The sequence below is a fragment of the Ciona intestinalis genome, chromosome 1, assembly GCF_000224145.3.
Source record: "Ciona intestinalis chromosome 1, KH, whole genome shotgun sequence".
NCBI lineage: Eukaryota > Metazoa > Chordata > Ascidiacea > Phlebobranchia > Cionidae > Ciona > Ciona intestinalis.
In genome coordinates this window covers 9,744,636-9,762,810 of record NC_020166.2, presented here as the reverse complement: position 1 = coordinate 9,762,810, position 18,175 = coordinate 9,744,636, and the positions used below count along the sequence as shown (strand labels likewise).

Below are 18,175 nucleotides of genomic sequence, written 5' to 3'. Positions count from 1 at the left end.
AAGAGTTATGGCATTCACCCCACCTTGTGAGGTTCCATGGTATTATGAGTGACAAGGAGATGGCTATGATCAAATCACTTGCTAAACCAAGAGTGAGTTGTGAATTGCTTGGTTTGTTATGAAGATCATGGTATCTGTGGTTGGGAATTGTTTAAACACAAGCTGCCAAAGGGCATATGTTTAAAGGCCAGTCTATTCAAACTGTAGCGTGTATAAGATGACTTACAATGTTATAACTAAACATAAGCATGAGGTTTATGAATACACCATGTGCGCTGGTGTATAAGAAGACACCCATGTTATAACATAACAGTGAGCATGAAGTGTATGAATACACCATGTGTGTCTGGTGTATAAGAAGACACCCATGTTATAACTTGACAGTGAGCATAAGCTTGTTTTCTACTCAGTTACGCAGAGCCACAGTCCAGAACCCCGTGACTGGTGTGTTAGAGTTCGCTCATTATCGAGTTAGTAAAAGTGCTTGGTTGAAAGATGAAGACCACCCTGTTATAAAGAGAGTATGTCAACGCATATCTGATGTCACTGGCTTGTCCATGGAGACTGCAGAAGAGTTACAAGTATGTGCATTGTGACGTCATTTACCATTGCATCATCATAGTCGAATGTTGCATTAAATTTTATATAATATATTTAATAAACAAACCTTTTTGGTTTTTCTTACAAAGCATAGCAGACATTTATTTTTAGAAGGGTTGCATTGTGATGTCATGTGTTTATTGTTTTGTCAAAATCTAATGTCGTATTAAGAAAATGTTTTATCATTATGGCACTTAACAATACTCTCTATTTTTTCATGGTGTTTAAATATATAGAAGAGTGGGGGAAGACAGGACAACCTTTAGAACATAATGTTCAAATGTCTTGTTTGTGTTTTAAACAATTAACAACAATCTCTGGAAGTCGTGGCGAAACGGTTTTATAATTCTTTGAATGTTCTTTGTTTACTACCAAATGGAACGAGAAAATAGAATGAAATAGTGTCCCATTTCCCCACCAACTATATAATAAAGTATTATATCTGTAGAAGAAGCAGAATCATTCTTGTTATGCATAATATAATGTTCATGATAAATGTATTTGATCTCAGATTGCCAACTATGGAGTGGGTGGGCAATATGAACCTCATTTTGATTATTCAAGGGTAAGTATTTGCTCTCTTGTTTTTAATATAACTGTGCCATACCATCACGTTAAAAATTTCTCAAATACATATATGATATTAATGGACTTTTCATTCAACCAGAAATCCGATTTTGGGAAATTTGACGATGAAGTTGGAAACCGTATTGCTACTTTCCTGACTTATGTAAGTTCTTTGTAACTAATTTTACTTTCATGACAAAGTTTACATGAAATCTTTAACTGAAATACACAGTTTACACATTTTGGAATATAAATTATTAGGAAAACATGAAATTTTCTTGATCACAATTTTCATCCAAAATTTTCTTGTTTATATTTTCCATTCCAAATATTTCGTTTATTTTAGTGATAAAAATGTCTTAATCACATTTTTCATCACAAATTTTCATAATCACAAACTTTTAATTCCATGATAGATGAGTAATGTAGAGCAAGGGGGAAGCACGGTGTTCCTACACCCTGGGATCGCTGTTCGACCAATAAAAGGATCCGCCGTGTTCTGGTACAATCTACTGCCCTCTGGTGCTGGAGATGAACGAACACGACACGCAGCGTGCCCCGTGCTTACTGGGGTCAAGTGGGGTAAGTGGGGCAAGAGAAAAAGGTGTCAATTGTGTAGGGAGAACAAGAGAAACAATATAAGGGAATAAAACCCGAAGCATCTTACCCCAACCTACCTTTTAGATCAAACTTATTCTTAAAAAAGTTATTTACCATCGCCATCAGTTTGATATCTGAATAAAGCTCATCTTTGATTTTGAAACTAAACTAAAGTAAAAACTTGGTTATTTTAATCGCGTTTAAAAGACGATCAGGATATTTGGATATCATGTGCTAAAGGTGTTCCAATCTTCTCCCCACAGTGCTATACTATGACTATGTGTGAGGTCTTACAGCAAGGCATGCCTGTAGATATACCTTGTGGACCAGAGTTGCCATTACACCAATATATTTAAAGTTTAAATAAGACATTGTTTTCCACAGTGAGCAACAAATGGATCCATGAGCGCGATCAGGAATTCCGAAGATCTTGCAAAACAAACATCAAAGCTGACAACAGAATCTTTTAATTGATTCCCATAAAAACTTATGTTTTAATGACCGGGGTACTGACACTGAATTCACACAAAGGTAAAAATGTTTTCACCCCACTATGGGTACTGCAGTAAAAATTGACAGATTTAATCTGAAACACAAATTGTGTTTTATACCTTTTTCTATCCTGCCCATTTCTGTATTAAAGCTAAAATGAACTTGTTTTGCTAAATATGATATCGTGCTTTTTCAGTTTTTTCTATGCTTGTGGTATGTTAGCTTATGACCTCGGGTGTATCCAGGTCTGGACCACATTTTCATAAATTAGGCATCAAGTACTCATAAAAAAAATGGTATAAAATAACTATAAATATAAGTCATAAAATAAATTTAAAAAAAACGTTTGAAAGTAGAGTTAACCCCCTGGTAAATTCCTGGATACACCCCTGCTTATGGTTACAGTTTTTCATATATTTTGTGCCATCATCAACTTTGCGCAGCTAATCAGTATTAAGCAGTTCTTTTCAAGTTAATGATCATATGATATTCGGTTATATTCACCACATACATGCAATACAGTTAATAATAAAAATGCAGCTTTTTCTTTTATTTTTAACAACTTTTTAAATAAGACACTGGCCATGTCATCAATACAACTCGTGGGACTTGATTTTGATGCTTAGTATTCTCATAGCCCTTGATCCTGACCATTATTCGGTTACAAAAACTCATGGGATTTATCACAGTTATTTCCAGCAATTTACATTTATTCCATTAAAATCATGAATATAAGTATAAAAAAATTAAAATTACAGATATTGAAGAGTAAAAATCGCCTATTTATTGCACCTTGATTACAACTAATCAACTTTATAAAAATTGCCAGCACCTGAAAGATCATATTCATCATTTTTATAAAGCATTAAATTAAATGTTCGTCTTCGATGGCACAAATCGTACAATAGTCTCACATTGTCCGTAATCCGTTCATTCCCGCCTAGATCGGCAAGATCATTGTTATAATCCCATTGGCGATGTCCCATTAAGTGTGCATGCCTGTAGAGTGGTGGGAACAACGAACAGGTTAATTGAATTCTGACCTTTACTGGGTTTGACCAACTTTTTTTGACTTAACGTTGAATAAAATCAGATGAAACTTATTTATTTTCGAGTGGCGGGGCAACAATAGTGGTTATAATGAGTGTTCTGTTTTATACACCTCATGCCAGCTTTTAAGTTACCACGAATATACTAATCATACCATTTATACACTAGCAAGTAATATTCAGTTTTCAATCCTATATCATCCTCACCTTGGTGGTAAACCACTTTCAATGCGAGCTTGGAAATCTTGTTTTTCATCTTCCAGCATTTCTTCCTCACTTAGCAGCTTTGCGGAACCATCCATTAGAGAAATGGCATAATTCACCTGTGTGTACATAAAGAAGGTGTTTGGTAACCACATTCAACATAGACTTAACGGGTATTCTATTACTTCTGCTACAAGGCATAATATAGTATAGATTGGTCCTTTTTTAAACATATATCATGATACAAATATTGGATGTACCAAGAGATAAATGTGGAGTTTTTTTGAATACCCAGCAATTATGGTTAGTTTTGTATATAGTTCAGTCAGATGTACATGCAGTAGTCCAACATGAATGTAACTAGAATGAATATTTTAACTGGGTCACTCGTTATAACATGGGGTTCTGTTTTATACACCTCGTGCCCGCTTACAAAGTAATTCGGTGAGTGAGTATAGTTTTTAGATTCCAAGGCGCCAGACATTAATTTATCGCAGGAATAGTAATATAACTAATACAGTAGTAGCTTCCTACCTGGCAATGAAACTGTGGGAATGGACAGATTATGCAACACACACCAATCAATGATAGTGTTGGATACTTAATGTTGATCAAGTGTTTATAAAGAGGGGTTATCCTGTTATTATCAACTGATACAAGGTTTCCAAGGAATGGGAATGTGTATTTATATCCAGTACAAAACATGAATACATCACATTCTATGTGGGTGCCGTCAACAAAGTCAACGCCGGTTTGTGTGAATCTTAAAGGTACTGGTCTCTGCAGAAAATTGTAGATTATAAAGTGAAATTATAATTGACTATAATAAATTTATTTAAATGAATGAATGTAAGGTATTTATGCTTGGCAGAACAATGTCAGTCGTTATAACATGAATGTTGTGTTTTATACAGTGCTTGCAAATGTAACTTTGTGGGCTGTTCTTTATGTATAGCTGACAATTTAGACAACCCATTAGTGGCCACTGGGTTATTGATAAGTGTCTTGCCCACGACACATGCGCTCACAGCGGTAGCATAAACAAGCCTTGAACCCACAACTGCTGGGTTAGAGACAGAGGCATTAATGTTGTTAGTTTGATCTTAAAAGTAAATTTGTGTAAAGCAATTAAAATATAATGGCCAGTACTAACCTCTTCCACATTCGATGGCAATTCAGACTTAAACTGTGATCCTTTATGACTCATAACAACCTTTGTTGAATGAGGTGCCAAATCAAGCGCTATGTCGGTACCAGATGATTTAGCTCCAAGAATAACAACGGTTCGGTTTTCAAAGTCCTGTGGTGACCGGTATTCGTGGCTGTGTAATAATCTACCCTGGAAATCGGACATTCCTTCAATGTCAGGAACACGTGGGACGGAGAAGTGTCTGGAATATGGTTACATTGTAACTGTTGTATTAACTTGTATATGATGTTGATGTCAGGCGCATTATTAAGTACAATGAAGCTCTTCCGCCAATTTTTACAAATTATAAACAGATCAGTTATGTTTTTAAACATTAAACATCTACTTTCTTATTCATTTATTTCCAAAATGTTAATCACTCAAGTCAAAACTGTTGAAGCATTTATGTCAAAAATATTTATTATACAACCACATACCCATTACAAACCATTACTCCATCAAATATATTGCGACTGGTTTGCTTTGTAGAGACATGGTATGTGGTAACTTCCCATTTAGTGAATCGATTATCTGGTTCTAATGGCTCCACTTTTTCCACAAGTGTGCTAAACTGAGATATACATAATACATTATTATCTATTTTTACACTGCAATATATAATAGTAACATTTTTAACAACCACAAATGAGATAGGAAAACACATAACATAATACAGGCAATCAAGCTATGTACCTCAATATGGTTCCTTAGTTTATATTCATCACAATAACTTTCAAGGTAGTTTAAAACATCTGTGTGCTTTATAAATGATGGAAGGGATTTATTGAATGGAAAATCAGGAAATGCCATGACTTGCTTGGGTAGATTGGTCCTGTGGAGCGGTAAGTAGGTATGTAATATATGTAAGTAACATGCGTTATCCTTGCGTTTTTTAGGTATACACTGGGTTAGAGCAATTGCTGTTAATTGCCTTGCACAAAGACACATACGCAATGGTAGCAAGGGATTAAAGTCCTATATCTTTTATACATATTGTATAGATGTGGTTTCTGTAAGACACCCCTTAAAATAGAATACAGTAATTTTTGTAAATCCCAAATTCTCAGGCCAATCTTTGGGTGTTAGACGTATATTTCAACTTATAATACACAGATAACTAAAATGGTTTTTGGGATCGTGTTGTACCATGGGAGGAAAACCAAGCCAAGTTAAAGAATTAGTAAACTTAAGACCTTAAGTGTTGACTTGGGACCCAGCGTTGGGTCACTTAATTTATAAGAAAGTATTCTGCAACACCACAAAGTGCGATGTTATCTGAGTCTTTTATATGGAAACCATTGCTGTAATTCAGCTTAAATTATTTATATAAACAAACTCACAAAAGCCCCACAAATATTAGGTACCTTAAATTTTTATACATAGATGAATGAATGGGAATTCCATATTCATCCTTCCCTGTTTGTTCTGTGAAAAACCAGGTACCTCCAACATGGTTTGTACCTTCATAAACCACTGGTGTAAAGTGAGGTTTGGACAAGATGTTTCGGGCTGCACACAAGCCTGAAATAAAGCAAATTTAAGACAGAATGAGTGAAAATAGGTATAGTAGTGTGTAGTGTCATTTATATGCAAGGAACCTTGATTCTGCCAGATTGAGTGAAAATCGTTCGACGTAGTTTAGAATAGGCTATCCAAAAAAATACGATATAGGTCACAACGTCGGTATATGTTAGTGTGTTTCGTACCTGCCGCCCCTGCACCGATTACTGCAATTCTTCTTGCAGGAGACATCCAATTGAACTAAGAAATGAAACTAACACTGATTCACATATATAACTGCACCATATACATCGGAAAACACCAAAAAAACAAGGCAATCACACATCGACTCACGTACGCATATTGTGAAATGTAAATAGAGTCCCCAAATATTTGCGCAGCTCTGTACGATGTCTGTGGCGACAGAATTGCATCACGATTTTTCAAAAGAAAATTTTCTCAATACCTCACTTTAAAAAAGTGGCCTGTTTCTTCAAAATACCGTTTAAAACGTAACTTTAGCGTGAGTAACCCTGGTGTTTTGCAAATACATTAAGATATACAACAGTTTGTTATAAAAAATTTCGCTTTTGTTAAAACATAAAAAATGACATTTTAATTAGCTTGTTAAATGCTTTTATAGCAACTTTTTATATTTGGCTACATTCTAAAACATTTTTTATGTGTAGTCATGGTAAATTTGCCTTTATTTGAAATAAATGATGTCATGCCCTTCAGGAAATAGAAGTAAAATTGTACGCTTGAACCGTTGTGAAAATGCGTTCAATTGATTTTTATAAACCGTAGCGACTCCCATTTTACGTCATTCGTTCGAAAGTTGAGTTGTGTTGAGTAGTTAAAAAGAAGTGAGATAAAGTTTTGCAATATCCTGCAGTTTGTTGCGTCAGGTTATTCAGTTTTAGCTAAAGATAGCGTTCAATAATATAAGTTTGGAGTAGCGGACGTATTTGTTGCGTTAAAAGCGGTCGTACTTTGTTTGGTACTTCGCAAATTTTATGTTGTTTTTTTAAAGCTTTTAGAGTATAATCATTCTAAATATTTAGCGTTCAATTTTATACGCTTGGTTTATCGTACATTTGCGGACGTTTTTGGTCGCCTGGAAAGCTGACGTTTTTTTTGGTTAATTTTTTAAATGCTTAGAACATAAAGTCATTATACCTCTTTTTAGGTTTTTGTTTTAGTTGTTGAAATTACAGATAATTGAATAAAAAATGGAGGACACGACAACACCTCCACAACCAAGTAGCAAAGATCTCGACGAATGGATTGAACAATTATTTGATTGCAAACAATTGTCAGAAAATCAAGTCAAAACTGTGTGTGATAAGGTAAAGTTGTTGTTAATACTAAATTAAAGCTGATGTGTAATTGCTAATAAACTAAAAATTACCATCCTGTTGGTTTTGTTTCCGGTATTTAAAAAACTTAGATGATTTTTCGCAAATTGTCTCTTGCACAATGAATCATTTATGAACATTCCATTTTTTCCTATTAAGGGTTGTGCCAATTCTGGCCAACATTATATATGTTCCTTTTGATGATAGGTCACAATATTGCGTTTATATTGCAGGCCCGGGAGATATTACAAGGAGAATCGAATGTACAAGAAGTGAAATGTCCAGTAACAGTTTGTGGGGACGTACATGGACAGTTTCATGATCTTATGGAGTTGTTTCGAATTGGAGGAAAATCTCCAGACACAAACTACCTTTTCATGGGTGATTATGTGGACAGAGGTTACTACTCAGTGGAAACTGTTACGTTGCTTGTGGCTTTGAAAGTAAGTCTGTTGCATCTTAGGTTTTTCATTGGCTAAAAAAAACTTTTTTGCAGTTAGCATTGTTGTAGTTTTGACACAAGTGTTTTATATTCGAGAATATATAATTGTGAAAACAGGTTGTCAATCTCCAAAATCACATGACATTATAAGCGCGACAAAATCATAGAATAGTAAACAAAAATGATAAAAAAATTTCCCAAAAACTTTATTTTGCCCAAAAGGAACCATAAATTCTATTTAAAAATGTTCAAACAATAAAAAATGGTAAACTTGAGTGTTAAACAACAAGCGTTCAGTCTTGTAAAGTTTGATCAATATTTTGTACAATAATGATTATATTGTTATAAGAAATGATTTTTACGACCGAAATTACCATGTTATGATGGTAGATTGTTGATAAGCTGCAGTAATGTTCCATGAAATAAAAATCAATATGTTTGATGCCCGGCTAGTTGGTATGTCAGTTTGTACAACCGTAAATCTTGAACAAATAAAAAAATGTATTTTGGTGTAACATCTAAATCTTGAGAAAATTGAGTTGTGGGTAAAATTAAATTGTACATTTAAGCTTTAATCATGGTCTGTAAAAAAGTTCTATTTTTAAATACTCATTCCGTTTGTAATGAAACAGTTATTTTTATCATGACAATGACATTATATCAATGACAATGACATTATATCAATGACAATGACAAGTGTTTTGCCAAAATGCCATCACACGCAGGTTATGACTAACAGGAGTTAATACAAATGCCTGTATTGGTATTGGTCATATAAGTCGTCATTAAACTTCTATATTTTCCCAAATGTCAATACTATAGGTTGGGTAGCAGAGTAACACTGACAGGTAGTTGGTATTTGGACAATACTGTTCAGAGTTACTGTTACATATTTCAATCTCTTTAGTTAATCAGTAACCTTGTGTTTATATGGGTTGCCAAAATACACAAAGCAACCAAATGTACAAGGTTCACTATATCAATGCAAATATTAAAACACATATTTTAACTCCACAAGTATTGTCAAGGTAGTTAACCCATTGTAGCATGTTACTGTGTGCTTGCTGAATTTAAAATAGCTTTGTTTAATAATTAATGCTGTTGTTAAGGCTGCATTTAATAAAAAGCTGAATACACAGTTTGCCAACTACATTAAAATGTGTAAGTTGGGAAGAGTATAAGCCCACATAATATATTGCATGGTTGCAACTTTCAAGTCAACATTATGTTATGAGTATTGACAGTGTTATGTATGTTTATCCATAGTCATTTTTAAACCCTGGATTCTCACCAAGTATTAGTTGGAAGTAAAAAATAAAACTTCATTTTGTCATAAAGTTTATGGTTGAACATTCTTTGACAAAATGTTTCTAAAACCACTTATGTATAAAAGTTAAAATTGTACAATAACTGTGATGTTTATTAATATGTATATTATAATGTTAAACCCTATTGACTGCATTTAAAACTTCACCCAACCCACACAAACATGCTGACATTTTGATTTTACGTCATCTGTTATGCTCCCACAGACTGAATGACGTTTGAATCATGGTTTAACATGTCATGTGTGGATAGACATGTAACGTACATTTATGTATTGATTGTTTTAAACATGCATTTACATCTATTATGCTCATTTATGTCTTTTTATATATAATATGTATGTTAGATGTTATACAGTATGTATTTGGTCCTACGTTATTTTTGTTTATAAGTTATTGCAACTATTGTGTTCAATCTTACACATGTTGGTATAATAATGGTACAGTATATATATATATATATACTGTATATATATATAATATATTTTATTACTGTTCAAAAAATATAAATTGTCAAAAGGAAAAGGCCCAGAAGATTTCTTTCAGGCTTATATTATATAGTTATGTACTTAACTTATATTATATACTTGACTTATATTATATATATATAATATACTTAACAACAGCAGCATTGTCAGCATATAAACCACTGTGTTCTATATTCAGCAATGTTAAAGCTAACCATCCTTGCAACATAGGTTCGATACCAACATCGTATCACCATCTTACGTGGAAACCATGAATCTCGTCAAATCACCCAAGTTTATGGGTTTTACGATGAATGCTTGCGGAAATACGGGAACGCAAACGTTTGGAAGTATTTTACGGACTTGTTTGATTACTTGCCTCTTACTGCGTTAGTTGACAGTCAGGTTGGTGTAAATTATATTTCTATATGTATTGTATACTTATTTTTATGTCATAGTTCTATTCTAACCTGTATAGGTCAGATCCTTGAGGTTGCTGGCCAGATTTGGTCCATTACCCCAACACCATTGTTAGGCTTATACCTCTGAAAGAGTCCTGCTCTCGGTCGTGAAGTCCTTACAATCTTTATTAAAAGCATATTCGCTCAAACTCCAACTTTATCTTACGTTACACGTTCTATCACTCCAACTTTTGTAACAATGGTGTCATCATAACTTGTAAGGTTTAAAACCGAAGTCTAAAACCTAAAACAACTTTTCTCCGCTGTTACGGGTCTATGCAAACACGCAGAGCCAAGTTATTGTTTCCACATATTAATCAATGCAGTGTCCTATGTTTGACAACTGTGGGTTTAACCGCTTTTTACAAAGTTATTCCAGATACTTTTTTAAGTAAAACTAAGTGCCGCCTAAGGCTTTATTAAATAGTTCTTTACTTTGGTGCTACAAAAGAAAATCAGACTTTTCATTATAGATTTTAATAAATAAACATGCCTGCTACCACTTGGATTGTCCTAACTTTATATTTTATTGTTTGCCACATTTTTTTACTATGGTGCTACAAGGGAAAACAAACAATAGAATTTTCATTGTAGATAATTTATTAGGTGTTCCCCTGGGAGGCCTGCATGGGACACATGTGGCCACAACAGTTTGGGTGGTCTTACTTTACATTGGGTTTACTTTGGAATTTTTTTTCTTACTCTAAGAGTTAAGAATAATGTAATACAATTAAAAAATAAAAGTACAGTTTATATTTACACTGTGAAAACCAGTCTATATTCTTCAGAAGTAATGCAAACTACTTTATAGTGAATATGTAATGGAAAAATGGATTTTTTAACCAAAGTCCAAGACACACAACTATGTGTGTCTGGTTATGTATGTATTTATGTGTGTATGTTTACATCCAGATATTCTGTCTGCATGGTGGTCTATCTCCATCTATTGATACATTAGATCATATACGAGCATTGGACAGATTACAAGAAGTTCCTCATGAGGTAAGTTGGCTGCGTGGGTGGTTGTTTTGGAGTTTTTTATTATTTTTGTTAACTTTTGACTATATGAATAACCCATTAGTGTGTGATTACGTTTTGATTAAATTTTGGTTTGTAAGAGAAAAATAATTTTAACATGTTTTTAAGATCTTTGAAAAAAATATTAACAAATAACAGTCAAATGGTCAGTAAACAGTTTCATAAACCCTGTTTTAAACAAAACTTTGTCCCCTACAAAAGTTAGGTACACAAAAAACAAAAATCTTGAAACTGCGGCCATTAAATAAAAGTTTCAGAAACCATAATAAAGTATAAATAGGGTTTGTGAATCACTGTTAAATCAAACGCGAGTCACAAAAATTATATCCGTACTCTTAACCTCGTACAATTGTTAATGTCATTTGTATCCCACCCAGGGCCCGATGTGCGACCTCCTCTGGTCTGACCCCGATGACAGGGGTGGTTGGGGTATTTCCCCTCGTGGGGCGGGGTACACCTTCGGACAAGATATATCGGAAACTTTCAACCATCACAACCACCTTACGTTGATATCGAGAGCTCATCAACTTGTTATGGAGGTAGGTGTATGGTTTAATGAATGGGTAATAGGCAAAATAGGCATGACAGTTAACGGACATTGCTCCAGGCCACTGGTCACTGATTGGTTGTAGAACCCTGGGTGTCAAGTGTAATAGGCCAACTCTGGTCTAAATGCCGGACCTCATATTCCTTAGGTTCCATGGCTTGCATCACCCGTATAGAATAGCATATTATATTTCTATTCTATTCTGTATGGGTGAGGTCCGTGAGGACCTGGGATTTAGGCCAGACTTGGCCCATTACCCCAACACCCTTGTACGTCCGGAAGTGACGTGCTCGCGGTAGTGAAGTTCTTGTTATCATGTTCCGACTCCAGTGTTCCAACCAAGTCCCGTATTCTGTCCCGATTCTTGACCCGTAGGACTCCATCTGCGGACTATTAAAAATATATATATTATATTTACTGTAAATATAAGTTATCATGTTTAGTAAGTCAACTATGACCTTAATAACAGGTACCACAGCTTTGTGGCTTTAAAAATATTTTGCTATTAAGCCGCTAAAATGCTTATTAAAAATATTTAAGCTTATTCTTTTACTGTGTTTTTTTATTTTTTAAGATTTTTTTGTGAAAACTAATCAGTTTATTTCATGCAGGGATACAACTGGTGTCATGATCGTAATGTTGTAACAATCTTTAGCGCTCCTAACTATTGCTATAGATGCGGCAACCAGGCAGCTCTAATGGAATTAGATGATACTCTACGATACTCATTGTAAGTTGGATTATAAGTTACTTGTAGTATGTTTAGGGTATGGTACTTTGGCTCATTGGCTTATGCGCTTGTATTTTTCCTCAAAGGATACAGCCGTATACAGTTCAATGCTTACTGATAAGTGATAAGCATTTGTGCTTGTGCAAGACACTTAACAGACATTACTCCAACCCAGTGGTCACTAATGGTTCGTAGCACCCCGGGTGTCAGGGTAATTGAGCCCATTCTGACCTCAATCTCCAGTCCAATGGCCTACCACACTGTAAGACCTCACCCATGTAAAGTAAAGCAAATCTGGTACCATTTGGCCTTTCATTGCAGTACTAGCACTGAACCATTGAACTATTGCACTGTAAACTCATCAAACACTAAACATGATGTTCTAATAATTTTGTTTCCACAGTTTGCAGTTTGACCCAGCACCAAGACGAGGAGAGCCCCATGTTACCCGCCGTACCCCTGATTACTTCTTGTAAATGAGCCCCCACTTATGTAGATATCACCCATGGCCCATGCCACACCCCAGGCGTGTTTCACCCCATAATTTTTTCACTCAAAAATTCTCAAAAAAATTCCCAATTCATTGTCCGCTGTGTTGTAGTTAGCATGTGTCTGTTCTGTGTTTCAAATTCTCGACAAAAAGCGTCAGATTTCAGATTTTTAAATCTTTTTTTTCGAGGGGAAACAAGTTTTCGGTTATGAAAACTTTTTTCTTTCCCAACACAGATGCTACTGTTACATGTGCGCCAAGTATAAAAGTTCTATATTATCTAGTGAATGCTTTAAACTGCTGTTCGCTTTGCCCTGTGCTAATTTAAGAAACTTTGACCAACATTAGGTATACTGTAGCGTATTCGTTTGTAATTTGGAAGACAATTTTATCAAATAAAATACTGTACGACCCAATAATTTTGAGGATACAAAAGATCTTTATTTGTTCTGTTCTTGTTATAAGTGCTTTTATAGCATGGTAACATGTATAGTTGGATGTTCTGTTGTATACATAATGTGTTGGTGTCACATTATGCCTAAATACCAAGTTATCACTTTAGCCTCTCCTTTACACCTCATTTCGAGTTATAACATAGGTGTCTGGTTATAACCGGTCACACATGGTACATTCATACACCTCATGTTCACTGCTAAGTTATAACGTAGGTGTCTTTTATACACCAGACACACATGGTGTATTCATACACCTCATGTTCCCTGTTAAGTTATAACATGGGTGTCTTCTTATACACCAGACTCATACACCTCATGCTCACTGTCGAGTTATAACATGGGTCTGTCTTCTTATACACCGGACACACATGGTGTATTCATACACCTCAAGCTCACTCTTGAGTTGAGTTATAACACGGGTGTCCTCAAACCAGACACACATGGTGTATTCATACACCTCATGCTCACTGTTAGGTTATAACATGGGTGTCTTCCTATAAACCAGACACACATGGTGTATTCATACACCTCAAGCTCACTCTTGAGTTATTATAACACGGGTGTCCTCAAACCAGACACACATGGTGTATTCATACACCTCATGCTCACTGTTAGGTTATAACATGGGTGTCTTCCTATAAACCAGACACACATGGTGTATTCATACACCTCAAGCTCACTCTTGAGTTATAATAGGGGTGTCTTCTTATACACCAGACACACATGGTGTATTCATACAGCTTATGCTTACTGTTAATTTATAACATGGGTGTCTTCTTATACACCAGACACACATGGTGTATTCATACACATCATGCTCACTCTTGAGTTATAATAGGGGTGTCTTCTTATACACCAGACACACATGGTGTATTCATACAGCTCATGCTCACTGTCAAGTTATAACATGGGTGTCTTCTTATACACCAGACACACATGGTGTATTCATACACCTCATGCTCACTGTCAAGTTATAACATGGGTGTCTTCTTATACACCAAACACATGGTGTATTCATACACCTCATGCTTACTGTCAAGTTATAACATGGGTGTCTTATACACCAGACACACATGGTGTATTCATACACATCATGCTTACTGTTAAGTTATAACTTAGGTGTCTTCTTATACACCAGACAGACATGGTGTATTCATACACCTCATGCTCACTGTCAAGTTATAACATGGGTGTCTTCTTATACACCAAACACATGGTGTATTCATACACCTCATGCTTACTGTCAAGTTATAACATGGGTGTCTTATACACCAGACACACATGGTGTATTCATACACATCATGCTTACTGTTAAGTTATAACTTAGGTGTCTACTTATACACCAGACAGACATGGTGTATTCTTACACATCATGCTTACTGTTGAGTTGTAACTTAGTTGTCTACTTATACACCAGACATACAGATATTCATGCATAATGTAACAGTACAAAATATCACACTCCCCAAAACTAAAAACAAACAAAAAAGCCTCCAATTCATGTGATTTTTCTTTAGGGTACTTCCCCATCTAGCATTTATTAGAACCTGTCATAGTGCCTGTACTAATAGTGTGATGGCATCCACTAGTTTGATTTATTACAGCAAACTTTCGAACCAGTGGACCTTCAATAGTTTGGTTTTCATCATAGAAACCCAAATAAATTTTTTATTTAGATTTTCAAGTTGTTGTCAGTAGTGTAGTAACCCCAGCTAGTTTGCTTTATCACAACACACTCGGTAAAAGCCAATTTTATTGATTGCTTCTTTTTCAGTTAATAAAACACTGGATTACGATAAGATAAATTAAACAACGCTAAGATGTTTGGAGGCAGGTAGTGTTTAATCTATAAGCAAGCACGCTTATTGCAAAGTTCCTCCAGTGCCATAAAGAGATAGCGACAAACACATGCCACCAGTTATGGCTGTGCCCAATGTAGTTAAAGCGACCTGTAATAAAGGTATGAATAAAAGGTTGTTTTGTTTAAAGTTTTTAGTAAAGATGGCAGTTAATAAAAAATTGCGAACCAACGTCTTGTTTGTTGCTATACATGAGTTACAGAGGAAAATTGGTTTGTTTGAAACCATATATAGATTCATAAAAGTCTATTTTGATGTTTAGTTATTTTAAAATTTTGTTTAAACATTTTTTACTACTTATTTCTTAATTGACAGGGCAACGACAGTAGTTTGATTCGATATGACACTATTCAGTATTGTCTTATCTTTATACACCTCATGCTTGTTTACAAATTACCAAGTACGTACTGCTGTGAGCAATTTAAATGATATTTACCTGGAAAATATCTTTCTGGAAATTTAGATAAATAGAAACTTAAAGCAACTCCAAGTATGGCGTATAATATAAAAACACTGGACAGAAACAACTGAAATATAAAGATTTAGTATTTACACAGGAGCAAAACACAGATTACTGGTCAGTTTTAATACATATAAAACAGCCAGCAATATAACACATTTATAATACGCCTATATATATCACAAACTCTTTTTTTTAAATGTTTTAAAATGTGATATTCACACAAACAGATTTTATGGTCACTTTCAATACATACAGAACAGCCCATAGTATATATTTATATATGATATATATAATACAATTGTCTTCATATTTAAACGTTTTGGTATGGTACAAAAATACAATAATTGTAATAACTGCCATTAATAAAATCAAACATCACTGGTGCATTGCAAACAAAAAGGGGGTTAGACAACAAAACATTGTGCCTGATTTGCCACATACAGAACTCTCCCTTGCCATAATTGAGGTACTAGCCAAGAAGCCATGATAAAAAAATCAGTGAAAATTTGAGGTCCAACATGAAAGATTATGCTTATGGTTTAATATCATGTATAAATATAGGTAGCAAAATAATTATTGCTTAGTATTCACTGCTTATAATTACCTTGACTTCCATTTCAGTTGATACAATGGACCAATGTAAAGTTGGAAGCAAACCTGAGATTGTGATCATTGAGAGATGGAGTATACGAGTGTTTCGCCATCTGGGGTGTGGGGTGGGTTAGTGGATTTATTGCATAGCGTTGATATAACATGAGTGTTTATATATTGCATATCATTCATATAGTTGTAGTGACTAACTTACCCATGATTGCCATAGCAATGGCAACGTGTGGATAATTTTTGGAAACTTATTACATTTTTGTACATTTCTAGCAAGCGGCAGTAGTGCTACATATTTGTCCATGTTCATTGTCGTGTAAGGCACAAAATATTTCAAGAACTTTACGTTTCAAAAACATTAACATTTCACTTTGAATTTCACCTTTTTGATAAATATTTTGGATGAATCATGAGCGAGATTGAAACTACAATCATAGAAATAACAATCACTTGATAAAAGAGTTTCGTCATCTGTGATAAGAAAGCATTAGATAAATTACACGATACACACTTTTCATTTATTTTTTATTTGAGTGTATAATACTTACATTAAAACAGTAGAAACCATAGTAAAGTCCGATCATATAACAACCCAGCATTCCCACAGTAATCCCAACTAAGTCAACTGAATACCAACGTGTGGCTACTTTTTCATGGACGTGACAGTTAAACGTGTGGTAACCAGCGGAGCATAACATGCAAGCCTGGAGATGTGATAGTAGAATAAAAATATGTGCCATCTTTCTCTACCCGACAATATTAACTTTCTAGCAAATCATTTTGACTATTTCTGTTACAATAGACACAATCCAGAATATATTTTTTTTATCTATATTTGAGAACTGTCGATATCATTTATTATTTTATTATATTTTTATAACTAGAACTATGTTTGCAAGCAAATAAGTGGGGAATGAAAAAGAATCTAATCTAACAGCCAATTTTACTTTTAAAAATAAAGAAATTAAAAAGTAAAAATAATCGGGAAGCAAAAAAAGTCAAAGTAACAGCCTGAGCTGTTCCATTTACCTGACTACACACAGAGAAAGTGAGAAATATGAAATGGTCGGCAACAGATGCCTTTAATGAAGACAGAAGATAGAATTGGTCGTAGAATAACAAGATGAAGAGATAAACAAACATCCCACCATGGGTCCATATGTTCACCAACTCATTTGACTTTATTAAAACACTGGAAGTTAAAACATATTCCGGGTAAGATGGTACGTGGGGTAAGATGGGTTTAATTTGTAAGTTCTCTGCCTTTTAAGTTATTTTCATGTTTTGAACCGAAATTATGCTCTTGCTAAAATATGTAGTCAGAGGGCATAAAGTAAACGATCTTTTAACTGCTCATCTGGCATAAAAAATCTAGTGAATTTTGACAAAAGTGGTAAATTGCTGGTATTTCATCAACTAGGTAAACAGGCAATAATATGAGGCTTAAATAATAACCTGATTCTAAACAGAGAAGTCAATGTTTAAAAGCCAATATAACATTTAATCCATTTTGCCAAGTTTTAAAGGCAATATCTCATTTGATCCATTTTACCCATGTCTAAAATGCAATATAATATTTCATCCATTTTCCCCATACACCTCATAATATCGGCTTTATATCGCATTTGATCCTTTGTTTTATTTCTACCTTTTACAGCATTGTTTAGCCGATAGATACGACCGATACCCGTGCGTGAGGAATGGATTGTCTTGCTGGAAGGAAAGGAACTTCATCG

General features: G+C 34.5%; 4 protein-coding genes and 1 long non-coding RNA gene across 7 annotated transcripts in view; 2 read left to right on the top strand and 3 right to left on the bottom strand.

Annotated features, from left to right (window-relative positions):
• Nucleotides 1-6: 6 nt before the first annotated feature.
• Nucleotides 7-2,798, top strand: LOC100182956 (prolyl 4-hydroxylase subunit alpha-1-like). Its single transcript, XM_002128577.5, has 6 exons — nucleotides 7-92; nucleotides 411-581; nucleotides 1,112-1,165; nucleotides 1,268-1,330; nucleotides 1,584-1,749; nucleotides 2,152-2,798. Exons 1-6 carry the CDS (start codon nucleotides 45-47, stop codon nucleotides 2,235-2,237), a joined length of 588 nt encoding a protein of 195 aa, XP_002128613.1. The 5' UTR covers nucleotides 7-44; the 3' UTR covers nucleotides 2,238-2,798.
• LOC100175875 (flavin-containing monooxygenase FMO GS-OX-like 2) lies at nucleotides 2,599-6,607 on the bottom strand. Of its 2 annotated transcripts, none has more exons than XM_026837111.1 (8): nucleotides 6,408-6,607; nucleotides 6,066-6,162; nucleotides 5,395-5,533; nucleotides 5,139-5,272; nucleotides 4,666-4,903; nucleotides 4,047-4,292; nucleotides 3,516-3,631; nucleotides 2,599-3,258 (listed from the first exon to the last, which is right to left on the bottom strand). In XM_026837111.1, exons 1-8 carry the CDS (start codon nucleotides 6,451-6,453, stop codon nucleotides 3,063-3,065), a joined length of 1,212 nt encoding a protein of 403 aa, XP_026692912.1. In that variant the 5' UTR covers nucleotides 6,454-6,607; the 3' UTR covers nucleotides 2,599-3,062. The 2 variants fall into 2 exon arrangements, with proteins under 2 accessions (XP_026692912.1, XP_002128733.1); XM_002128697.5 differs by having other exon boundaries at nucleotides 6,066-6,222; nucleotides 6,408-6,606.
• Nucleotides 6,608-7,386: 779 nt separating this feature from the next.
• On the top strand, nucleotides 7,387-13,478 carry LOC100186064 (serine/threonine-protein phosphatase 2A catalytic subunit beta isoform). Its single transcript, XM_002128794.5, has 7 exons — nucleotides 7,387-7,550; nucleotides 7,793-8,002; nucleotides 10,025-10,198; nucleotides 11,167-11,256; nucleotides 11,670-11,831; nucleotides 12,451-12,569; nucleotides 12,973-13,478. Exons 1-7 carry the CDS (start codon nucleotides 7,434-7,436, stop codon nucleotides 13,043-13,045), a joined length of 945 nt encoding a protein of 314 aa, XP_002128830.1. The 5' UTR covers nucleotides 7,387-7,433; the 3' UTR covers nucleotides 13,046-13,478.
• Nucleotides 13,017-13,856, bottom strand: LOC113474758. The gene is made up of 2 exons (XR_003396443.1): nucleotides 13,827-13,856; nucleotides 13,017-13,768 (listed from the first exon to the last, which is right to left on the bottom strand). It is a non-coding gene; the product is annotated as an uncharacterized LOC113474758 (long non-coding RNA).
• A 1,393-nt stretch (nucleotides 13,857-15,249) lies between these two features.
• LOC108951060 (progestin and adipoQ receptor family member 3-like) overlaps nucleotides 15,250-18,175 on the bottom strand; it is a 6,768-nt gene continuing 3,842 nt past the window's right edge. Inside the window, exons 3-9 of one of the 2 annotated variants that reach the window (XM_018817735.2) lie at nucleotides 18,088-18,126; nucleotides 17,469-17,631; nucleotides 16,988-17,143; nucleotides 16,822-16,910; nucleotides 16,441-16,540; nucleotides 15,810-15,900; nucleotides 15,250-15,463 (exon numbers count right to left, since the gene is read on the bottom strand). In XM_018817735.2, coding sequence (XP_018673280.2) covers nucleotides 15,330-15,463; nucleotides 15,810-15,900; nucleotides 16,441-16,540; nucleotides 16,822-16,910; nucleotides 16,988-17,143; nucleotides 17,469-17,631; nucleotides 18,088-18,126 — 772 coding nt within the window. In that variant the 3' untranslated portion in view covers nucleotides 15,250-15,329. The remainder of the gene's footprint in view (nucleotides 15,464-15,809; nucleotides 15,901-16,440; nucleotides 16,541-16,821; nucleotides 16,911-16,987; nucleotides 17,144-17,468; nucleotides 17,632-18,087; nucleotides 18,127-18,175) is intronic. The other variant, XM_026838701.1, reaches the window with a different exon arrangement.

Excerpts from the sequence above, each read along its gene's own strand:
- LOC100186064 (XM_002128794.5), top strand. The coding sequence starts at position 7,434 with ATGGAGGACACGACAACACCTCCACAACCAAGTAGCAAAGATCTCGAC. Across the intron at positions 7,551-7,792 it reads TCAAAACTGTGTGTGATAAG|GCCCGGGAGATATTACAAGG; the intron begins GTAAAGTTGTTG and ends TTTATATTGCAG. Across the intron at positions 8,003-10,024 it reads CGTTGCTTGTGGCTTTGAAA|GTTCGATACCAACATCGTAT; the intron begins GTAAGTCTGTTG and ends CTTGCAACATAG.
- LOC100175875 (XM_002128697.5), bottom strand. The coding sequence starts at position 6,453 with ATGTCTCCTGCAAGAAGAATTGCAGTAATCGGTGCAGGGGCGGCAG. Across the intron at positions 5,273-5,394 it reads AACTAAGGAACCATATTGAG|TTTAGCACACTTGTGGAAAA; the intron begins GTACATAGCTTG and ends TGTATATCTCAG. Across the intron at positions 3,632-4,046 it reads TCCCACAGTTTCATTGCCAG|GTGAATTATGCCATTTCTCT; the intron begins GTAGGAAGCTAC and ends ATGTACACACAG.
- LOC100182956 (XM_002128577.5), top strand. The coding sequence starts at position 45 with ATGAGTGACAAGGAGATGGCTATGATCAAATCACTTGCTAAACCAAGA. Across the intron at positions 582-1,111 it reads AGACTGCAGAAGAGTTACAA|ATTGCCAACTATGGAGTGGG; the intron begins GTATGTGCATTG and ends ATTTGATCTCAG. Across the intron at positions 1,750-2,151 it reads GCTTACTGGGGTCAAGTGGG|TGAGCAACAAATGGATCCAT; the intron begins GTAAGTGGGGCA and ends TGTTTTCCACAG.